The sequence below is a fragment of the Crotalus tigris genome, unplaced genomic scaffold (assembly GCF_016545835.1).
Source record: "Crotalus tigris isolate CLP2741 ecotype Arizona unplaced genomic scaffold, ASM1654583v1 scf7180000018781.216073, whole genome shotgun sequence".
Classification (NCBI taxonomy): domain Eukaryota; kingdom Metazoa; phylum Chordata; class Lepidosauria; order Squamata; family Viperidae; genus Crotalus; species Crotalus tigris.
Window position 1 is genome coordinate 176,595 of NW_024097197.1, and position 11,051 is coordinate 187,645.

Sequence of the window (11,051 nt, forward strand, 5' to 3'; positions counted from 1 at the left end):
CACTAAATTTGTTGCGTCTGGAGTGAACTTGGCATGAAGCCCAGACATAGATAATTACTTAGCTTCTTTGATGTTTGGTGAAGCTTTCAGGTCAACAGAGAGCAGCTGGCAACAGAAAAAAACATTCTGGGCTATTCTCTGCATGGTGGGAGTGACAACTCTTTTGAAACTTGCTGACCCTCTTGGATTACAAACATCGACTGAATTTTAACTTTTGACTTTAAGAATTATTTAGAGAGAAAGGAAAAATTGCCTTTTGGTTACTTCAACCTGGAGGAGACTTATGGACTGATCATAAGGTGTTTGGACATTTTGGATTACAAACATCAGTTGATATATAATTTTTGGATTCTTGGATGGAAGAGCTGTTACAAAACATTGCTTTTGTTGGTGGACCTATATTTTGGAACTTATTGGACTATAAAGGCTACATAAAAGACAATAAGAACTATATGAGATGATTTTAAATTTAAATTTAATTAGTATATTGTTGTATTGACTATAAGATTGATCGTGTTAGATAAGGCTAGCACTTGAGGAATATAATAGATTTGACAGAATCAATAATAATAATAATAATAATGACGTGGTTGTGGGGCTTGTGTACTCTGAGGAAGATGAGAGCTATGCCAGAGGTTCAACCATACTGGACAGGTCTCATCAGAGGAGTCAGACAAAGAGTGTCTCTCCCATAAAAAATATGGTGAGACGTAAATTGCAGAATGTCATACCGGCTCGGACGTAGCCCGGGTTAACAAGGTCCGCACTAGATATTGGAGTTCCTGGATATCTGGTGAAAAATGGGTTACAGGACTCAGGACTGTTGGCTGAGCAACCAGGGCCAGCAGCTGCAGAACTACTGGAAGAAAAGGATGTTTACCCGTTGCAGATACACAGTGATTGAAAACAAAGAAATAATGATCTGTTACTACAGATCAAGTCCAACAAGAAGAGGATATCTAAAACGAATGCACCAGTTCTGGAAAGAACAACATCCAGAATCAGAAATAACAGAACAGAGACTAGCAGATCAACGCCGATTTATAACACGAAATAAAGTATTCACAGAAACAGAATTGGACGAACTGCAAAGGTTTACCCAGGGCAAAGAAATCAAAGCTTACCAGAAGTAATTCAGAATGTAGAGGCAAACCAGGGGGAGTTGGCAGTGAAGGAATCCAGCAGAGATATACAACTGTTCTCATTTGGAAACCAGGCACCTCTTCCTCAGGAAGAACAAAACCCTCTAACTAAAGAAATAAAAGAATTGAAACAAAGAATAACTGAGCATCTAGAACAGCACAAAAACAACAGAATAAGGCTACCTGCATTGAAGCTTGTTCCAAAGAAACAGCTAGCACAAGCATTAAAAGATGCAAATACTGCAATATCAAGTATAAGCACCAATTCACTGCAAGAAACAAACCAACTAATGTACAGCACAGCTGCAGTTATAACAGAATACCTGGGATGCAAAATCAACAAAAAAGAAAAACAAACAAACAGTGCACCAGAAAAATGGAAGGTTAGACTAGAAAATAAGATCAGCAAGTTAAGATCACATGCAAGCAAGCTAGAACAGATGAAAGAAAAGAAGCTGAAGAACAAGAAGACCAAAGAATACCTAATCAAGAAATACCACTTAGAAACAAGGAAGATCAAGGAAGCACTGGAAATAATAAAGCAACAAATAACAGCTATAGCCAGGAAAATCAGTAGATATGAAGCTCGAATTGCAAACTATAGGCAGAACCTCCAATTTCAATCCAATCAGAAACGTTTCTACCAATCCATCAATGGAGAAACTGCAAGGAATCAGTCAGTACCTGACAAGGAAGAAACAGTGCAGTTCTGGAAGCAGATATGGGATAACCCAAAGAAATACAACAAGGATGCGGCTTGGTTAAAAGAGGTGGATGCAAATAAAACAGAAGTTGAAATGAAAGAACTAGTAATAACAACAAAAATGGTAGAAAAAAGAGCAAAGAAAATCAAAAATTGGTCAGCACCAGGTGAAGATGAACTGCATGGGTTTTGGTTGAAACATCTAACTGTTATACACCCACTCATTGCCAAACAGTTCAACAATATACTACAAGGAGGAGAAATTGAAAAGTGGCTAACAACTGGGAAAACCTACCTAATAATGAAAAATCCAGCAAAAGGGGCAACACCAGGTAACTACAGGCCAATTACCTGCTTACCAACAACTTTCAAATTACTAACTGGTGTAGTAGCTGATGCAGTGCAACAGCATCTAGTTGAAAACAATCTCTTTCCACCTGAGCAGAAAGGAAACCGCCCCAATAGCAGAGGAACAAAAGATCAACTCCTAATAGACAAAATGATCTTGGAAAACTGCAAGAGAAGGAAGACCAACCTGAATGTGGCATGGATTGACTACAAAAAGGCATTTGACTCTCTGCCACATGATTGGATAATAAAGTGCCTAGAAATAACAGGAGTCAGTAGAAACATCAGAAAATTTGTGCAAAGATCGATGGCACAATGGAAGACACAGTTGCAGATCAATGGTGAGAGGCTGGGAGAGGTTAATATCAAGAGAGGAATATTTCAAGGAGATTCATTATCACCATTACTATTTGTTATTGCACTGTTTCCTCTGTCAACAATACTGAATAACTCAGGACATGGCTATCAAACATCAAAAACATCTGCCAGACTATCCCACCTCCTTTATATGGATGATCTGAAGCTGTATGGAAAAACATCATCTGAAATAGAATCGCTGCTCAACACTGTCCGTATATATAGCCAAGATATTGTAATGGAGTTTGGCTTGGACAAATGTGCCACACTTACTATCAAACAAGGAAAAATAATGAAAACTGAAGGAATCAAGATGCCCCACGAAAATAACATTAAGAGTCTGGATGAGGAAGAGTACTACAAATACTTGGGTATCCTTCAAGCTGACAACATCAAGCACACTGAAGTCAAGAAAAAGATTAGAGGTGAATACATCAAGAGAGTGAAGAAGATCTTAAAGTCCAAACTCAATGGAGGAAATACCATAAAGGCAATCAACACCTGGGCAATCCCAGCCATTAGGTACACAGCTGGAATAGTGGACTGGACTCAAGCAGAACTAAAAGCAATGGATAGGCAGACCAGAAAAATAATGACAATGAGTCATGCCCTTCATCCACGCAGTGACATTGATAGACTTATCTACCAAGGCAAATAGGTGGGCGTGGAATGCTACAAGTACATCAGATGGTTGAAGAAGAAAAAATGGCTTTGGAAGAATATCTGAAGAACAATGATGAAGATGCACTGAAATTAGTATATCAGGAAGGCTTACTAACTACTGGAGAGACCAAACTGGCCTACAAGAAAGACCAAATGAAGAACAGAATAGAGGCATGGGAAGACAAAGCACTACATGGCCAATACATGAAAAAAATAGCTGGGAAAGCAGATAATAATAAAACCTGGCAATGGCTAAGAGCAGGAAAATTGAAGAAAGAGACCGAGGGACTAATTCTGGCTGCACAAGACCAAGCCTTAAGGACAAATGCATACAAAGTCAAAATTGAGAAGACAGCAACAGACAGTAAGTGCCGCCTATGCAAAGAAGCTGAAGAAACAGTGGACCACTTGGTAAGCTGTTGCAAGAAGATTGCACAGACTGATTACAAGCAGCGGCATGACAAAGTAGCAACAATGGTGCATTGGAAGATCTGCAAAAAATATCATTTGCCTGTAAGCAAAAACTGGTGGGATCATAAAATAGAGAAAGTCATAGAAAATGATAAAATTAAACTGCTCTGGGACTTCAGAATTCAAACAGACAAGCACCTGCAACATAACACCCCAGACTTAACAATTGTCGATAAGAAAGACAAAAAAGTCTGGATAGTGGACGTGGCAGTGCCTGGAGATAGCAGAATAGAAGAGAAAGAACTGGAGAAGATAACAAAATACAAAGACCTACAAATAGAAATAGAAAGACTGTGGCAAAAGCAAGCAAGGGTAGTACCAATAGTCATAGGCTCCTTGGGTGCAATCCCAAAACAACTGGAGCACCACTTGAACACCATTGGCATTGACAAATTCGCTATTAGTCAATTGCAAAAGGCGGCCTTATTAGGAACTGCTTCCATCCTGCGACGATACCTGTAATACCATCAAACATCCACATCTGCCTATCCCAGGTCCTGGGTAAGGACTCGATAGGTAGACAAAATGCCAAATCCAGTCTGAACATCTGGCTGACTGTGCGATGATTGATAATAATAATAATAATGTTAGAAGGAATCTTGGAGGTCATCTATTCCAATCCCCTGCTCAAGCAGGAAATTGTATACCAGTTCAGACAAATGGCTGTCTAATCTCTTCTTAAAAACTTTCAGTGTTGGAGCATTCACAGCTTCTGGAGGCAGTTTGTTCCACTGATTAATTGTTCTAGCTGTCAGGAAATTTCTCCTTAGTTCTAGGTTGCTTATCTCTCATCGGGGGGAGTGCTTTGGGTAGTTTTTCGGAAAGAGGTCTTAATATTATAAAGAGAGGATCAGATCTCACCAATTTCATCCACATTGCTGTAATGTTGCTTCTTGGTGCTTATTGTCTTCCATTGTCAGCGGCTTAGGACTGGCTACGCGAATGTAGCCAGTCATTTCCCCGCCGGTTTGGAGGGCTTCCTCAGATCAAATGGGAGGTCTGCCACACACACACGTGATCAACGAGAGTCCCCTCCTTGATTGTCGCCTCTATGGGGTGACTTCCGACCCTTTCCAGAGTCTCCCAGTGGGGCAAAATCAAACACAAAAGACAGAGCCCCATTTTCTGCGTCCATTCCACTGCGATGTCAAAACCAGAAGCCCGGGACCATCTTTTCCAGTGCCTCTCCAGCAAGTCCTCATGGGCAATAGATTAGCTTTTGTCCACACACCCTTCACCACCAGCGACCTGCTTAATTGGAAGGAAGATCTGCCGCCCTATCAGGAGGTGCCCCAAAAGTACATCGACCTGGTCCAATGTATTGTCACCACCCATCGATCCACTGTTCCAGATCTTTTTACTCTCCTCTCTGCTCTCCTTGGAGGGGAAGACCGCCGCCAAGTACTGAAGGCCACCAACACCTGCTACAAGGCTGTGTGAACCCAAGGTATGCAGGAAGGGGATTCAGCAGCCGAATGGCCTGACCCCAACATCACCCTCATTCCTACCTATGAGGCCAACTGAATACTGACCATGGAATGAGGTGCCTGCACATTCCAGGATACCTTTGTCCATGGTCTCTGAACCAGTGTCCCTAAGACTGTCAATTTTCACTGGGTCTACCAAATCATTCAGGAATCTTGAGACTTTCTGAACCATCTCAAGGACGGTTCAAAAGATTCACTGATTTGGACCCTGAGGCCTCAGCCAATGAAGTAATGTTAAAAATGACTTTTGTTGGATCAAATGCCCATGATATTAGGAGAAAATTCCAAAAGTTTTCAGCTCCAACCACACAGAACTTCAAAACCCTCATCCAAACAGCCTCTACCATTTTTGCCCAGAGAGATGAAGAAGAAGAAAAGAAAGAAGACAGGAAAATGAGGAAACAAGTGGCCCTCCTAGCAGTAGCCCTTCAACCACAATTAAAAGGGGGGAGCCAAGCTGAACCACCTAGATATCCCAGAATCCAATACAACCAGTGTACTTCCTGCAAAAAGTTTGGCCACTGGAAAAATGAATGCCCCCTTTTAGAACAAGGGAAGTTGTAACAGAATCAAAGTTTCCAAGGGAGAGCCAATTCTGGCTCAAAACAGGGAGAAAGACAGTGGCACCACCAGCAGGTCCATCCACTCATGTCTGTGACTTCTCCCGAGTTTTACTCTGAAACCTACTAGAGGGGCTCCACAGGGATTACCTTCTCTCCCGACCCTCTGGTGGAATTAACAATTGGGGGAAAACCTTACATCTTCTTAGTTGATACAAGTGCAACATACAGTGTTCTCACAGACCCTTCTATCCCATGTCTTTTGTACCAAGTGACATCTACAGTTGGGGTCATGGAGAGGGAAGAGGCTGCTCCCCAAACTCTGCACCTCGAGGTTCAGCCTCATAAAGGTCCTTCCCTCCAACATTCTTTCCTTTCCTACCGCAGTGCCCCTTGAGTCTTTTGGGAAGAGACTTACTTGGGAAGTTGGGAGCTACTCTCAAGTGCTTTCCCAAGGGGGTCAGCTTAAACATTCCTTCAAACCAAGCCTATGTCTGTTTCCTACAGGGCTCCCTAACTGAAGGACCCCCTGATTACCTGAATATCAACCCAAAGGTTTGATATCAGGGGACCCTGGACCTGGTGCTCTTTGCCATCCTGTATCTTACTAAATTGTTGCCCAATGCCGAACCGATTTCCATCTGTCAATACCTGATTAAGTGGGAAGTAGGAATAGGAATCAACCTCCAGATCCAGTTGGAGCCATTATTGCTGTCAGAGGGAGTCCTATCAGAGACACTTGGCTTTTGGAGACAACCCAACCAAAAAAGAGTTCAGTAAAGGCCGCTGAAGCTGAATTCCCACTAACTGCTTCTCATGAATCACACTCTCCGGATTGAAGAGGCACCAAGTGACTAGCACCTTGGGATGAGTCAGGTGAGTGGAAATATCTGGCTGCAATCTGGAGGCAGTCCATTGAGTGATTAAGGAAGACATTGGAAGGTCTGGAGGTGGGAGGAAAGGAGCAAGCCACCCGGCAGTTACTTTCCAGTGAGCAGGATGACCAATGCTTCCAAGACCGTCCCCAGTTCAGGCAAAGTCCCAGTCCCATAGCTGGGGCCTGAGCTGCATCCCCATGACCAAAGTCAGCAGTTTTAACTTCAAGTCCAGTGCGGAGGCGAAGCCTGCACTGGTGTCAGCATCACAATAGCCCCAATCACCGTTGGCCTGTCAGCTCTGATTGTGTCAACACGATGCCAGTCCTGACCATCGGCAATGGTATGTTAGCCCCAATCAGTACCACTGCTATGCAAGCCCTGACCGGTACCCACATCAGATCAGCCCTGAATGTTATGGGCATAGAGCAAGCCCCGATCGCCACTGATACCCATAGCCCTGATCGATATCCACATCGAGCCAGTCTGGATCGATATCAGCACCATGCTAGTCCAGACTGTTATCATTACAGACTTAGCCCCAATCAACACCCCCAGTGACTTAGCCCCAAAATCGCTGGCACTAACCAATCCAGGGCCCCTTCCAAGAGCTGATCAAGCAGCGGGACTCTCACGAGATCAATTGCAACAGTATGGGTTACTGCAGGCTCTCTTAGATCTACAGCAGCCCACAGAAGCACCTCCTTTCAAACCTACATTTGATGGTGACCCCTTTCTTCTTGAATCAAGTGTTTTTGCACATGAAGAGGAATGCCTATCCAGACCCTGCCACTATGGTCGATGTGGTAGTGACAAACTTCGAAGGGGAGGCAGCAGAGTGGTTGAATGGTTTGTACAATGTACAATCACCTGAGCTATGGGACTACAACTTGTTTATCCAGGGCCTAAGGACCAGGTTCAAGGATAGATCCATAGCCCTGCAAGCTAAAAAAGATATTCATGAGGTGAAACAGAGGGGTCGGCCAGTGAAGGAATACATGCATGAATTTTGAAAGTGGCTGGCAGAATTGTGCAGTGGCCTGAGCAGTCACTAGTTTATCATTTCAAGTTCGGATTGGACCCAGATCTATTCCAAGCATGTTCGCAATGCCTAATCAACCTCCCTACCATTCTCAAATTAGGCATCAGAGCAAAAAAGCTTTCCTCCCCCATGAGATTCAAACAGGTAGATGGGTCTTTACTGAGTCTTCACTCACCTAACTAAGCCAGTTCACCTAGAGGTGGGAGAGCATTGGGAATTTATCTAGTTTGTGGTAATCCCAAAAATGACTAAGGCAGTAATATTGGGATTAGCCTGGTTGACAAGTGGACAAGTTGAAGAATGGAATGAGAACCTTGAGGTTAACCATAGGGCCGTCACCTCCCAACCCCTCTAATGACACCAGCAGGATAGCAGAACTGCCATCCAAGACACTAAAAGCAGTGACAAATCCCCTGTCATTCCCAGCAAATACCGAGATTTGGCTGAAGTGCACCAAGATGGAATATGACATCCTACCCCCCACATAGAACCACTGAATGTGCCATTGAGATTCTACCAGGAGCTAAATTGTCAAAGCCGAAGATGTATGCAATGACCCCCCCCCCCTTAAAGTGGAAGAATTGAGGGAGTACTTTGATAAAAATTTAGAAAGAGGTTTTATTGAACCCGCAAAATCCAAAGTGGCTGCCCCCATACTTTTTAAGGAAAAAAAGATGGATCACTTAGACTCTGCATTGATTGTAAAGGATTAAATGCTGCTAGTGAGAAGAAGATGTGCCCCTTCCCCTTAATGAATGACATGTTAGCCCACCTGGCAAAAGGTTGAAGTTTTACCAAATTAGTCCTAAGAGAGGCATATTATCACATGAGAATAAGAAAAGGTGATGAATGGAAAACTGCCTTCAACAGCCCCCTCGGTAGTTATCAGTTCAAAGTTATGCCTTTTGGATTACAAGGAGCTCCTGCTGTGTTCATGCAGCTAATCAACCAGGTGCTGCACGATCATTTGTATAAAGGGGTTTTGGTTTACCTTGATGACATCTTAATCTATACAGAGAATATGACAGAACATACAATTTTAGTAAAAGAAGTACTAAAAAAACCTGCTGAGTGCTAAACTCTTTGCCAAACTCTCAAAGTGCAAGTTCCATCGGGCAAGTTTGGATTATCTGGATTACAGAATTTCCAGCGAAGGCATTGAAATGGATCCAGGTAAAGTAAAAGGGGTGATTGAATGGCAGCCCCCACGAACTCAGAAACAGCTCCAAAGTTTTTTGGGATTTGCTAATTTCTACCACCAATGTATCCCTTCATTTGCTGGGATTGCTTTGCCCCTTACAGAACTATAAAAAACTGGCAAGGATGGGGGTAAACCATGACCAGGTCAACCCCTACACTGGTTGTTAGAGTGCCAAGCCACTTTTGAGAATTTAAAAAGACTGGTTGCTGCAAAACCAATTCTCAAACACCCTCATCCTGAGGAGCAATTTGTTATTCAAGCTGATGCCAGTGATGTGGCTGTGGGGGCAGTGCTGCTACAAAAAAAAAACATGAAGGAAATTTACAACCCTGTGCTTACACTTCGAAAAAACTCACTGACACAGAACGGAGGTGGGCAGTTTGGGAGAAGGAACTTTTTGCAATCAGATGGGTTTTATTGACTAGGCATCATTTCCTAGAGAGCTGCAAGGTGCCTTTTGAAGTATGGACTGATCAAAAAAAGTTGGAGAATGGAGGCACTGAAAGTTCACCATAGTCTCCCAAACAAGTATGCTGGGTGCAATATTTTAATCATTTTAACTTTACCCTGAAATATATACCGGGAGGAAGAAATTTCTTAGCTGATGCCCTCTCTAGACTGTCTCAATATAAAAGCCAATATGAACAAGTCATAGATTCTATTATGCCACCACCTGAGGTTATTTCTCAAATAACCCCTGGGAAACAACGACACGTGAAATCCCCTAACCCAGTTGACCCATTGACAAAGAAATTAAAGCAAGAACTGAAAAATGACAAATGGCTCAAGGAAAATCAAATGATCCTAACCCATAGGGATGGGTTAGCTTGGAAAGGAGGGGAATTATATTTGCCTGAATCACTCAGACTCCAAGCACTCCAACGCAGTCACAACATTAAACAAGCTGGTCACTTTGGATATTTAAAGACCCTGCACTTAGTTCAGAGACAACTTTGGTGGCCAGGCTTAAAGAAAGATATGGAAAGCTATGTAAAAAGCTGTGCAGTCTGTGCTACCGTGAAGAGGATCCCTATGGACTGTTATAGCCTGTCACAGCTCCTTCTCAGCCATGGGAGGAGATCGCTATGGACTTTATTGCATTCATTTCACATGCAAATAAAGTTAAAATGCTTTAAATCCTACAAGCTAGACTCCAGCAGTATGTGGATTGAGAACTTCCAGAAGTACAGTCAGGATTTCAAAGAGACAGAGGAACTAGAGATCAAATTGCCGACATATGCTGGATCATGGAGAAAGCTAGGGAATTCCAGAAAAACATTTACTTCTGCTTCATTGACTATGCTAAAGCCTTTGGTTGTGTGGATCACAACAAATTGTGGCAAGTTCTTAAAAAGATGGGAGTAACAGACCATCTTATTTGTCTCTTGAGAAACCTATATACGGGTCAAGAAGCAACAGTGAGAACTGGACACGGAACCACTGATGGTTCAAAATTGGGAAAGGAGTCCGGCAAGACTATATTCTGTCACCCTGCCTATTTAACTTATATGCAGAGCACATCATGAGAAAGGGCTAGATGAATCAAAAATTGGAATTAAGATTGCCAGAAGAAATATCAACAACCTAAGATATGCAGATGATACCACTCTAATGGCAGAAAGTGAAGAGGAACTAAAGAGCTTCTTGATGCAGGTGAAGAAGGAGAGTGCAAACGTTGGCTTGAAACTCAACATTAAGAAAACCAAGATCATGGCCCTCTCAGTTCCTGGCAAATAGATGGGGAAGAAATGGAGGTAGTGACATATTTTATCTTCCTGGGCTCCAAGATCATCTCAGATGGGGACTGCAGCCAAGAAATTAAAAGACGCTTGCTCCTGGGGAGGAAAGCTATGGCAAATCTAGACAGCATACTAAAAAGCAGAGACATCAACCTGCCAACAAAAGTACGTATAGTCAAGGCCATGGTTTTCCCAGTTGCAATGTATGGCTGTGAAAGTTGGACCATAAGAAAGGCTGAGCAACAAAGAATTGAGGCCTTTGAACTATGGTGCTGGAGAAGACTCCTGCGAGTCCCCTGGACTGCAAGGTGATCAAACTGGTCAGTCCTAGAGGAGATCAATCTTGACTGCTCTTTAGAAGGCCAGATCCTGAAATTGAAACTCAACTACTTTGGCCACCTAATGAGAAGGAAGGACTCACTAGAGAAGAGCCTAATGCTGGGAAAGATTGAGGGCAATAGAA

General features: G+C 42.9%; 1 protein-coding gene across 1 annotated transcript in view; it reads right to left on the reverse strand.

Annotated features, from left to right (window-relative positions):
- TFEC (transcription factor EC) overlaps positions 1-5,343 on the reverse strand; it is a 110,635-nt gene extending 105,292 nt beyond the window's left edge. Inside the window, exon 1 of the mRNA XM_039355995.1 lies at positions 5,193-5,343. Coding sequence (XP_039211929.1) covers positions 5,193-5,343 — 151 coding nt within the window. The remainder of the gene's footprint in view (positions 1-5,192) is intronic.
- Between the last annotated feature and the right edge of the window lie 5,708 nt (positions 5,344-11,051).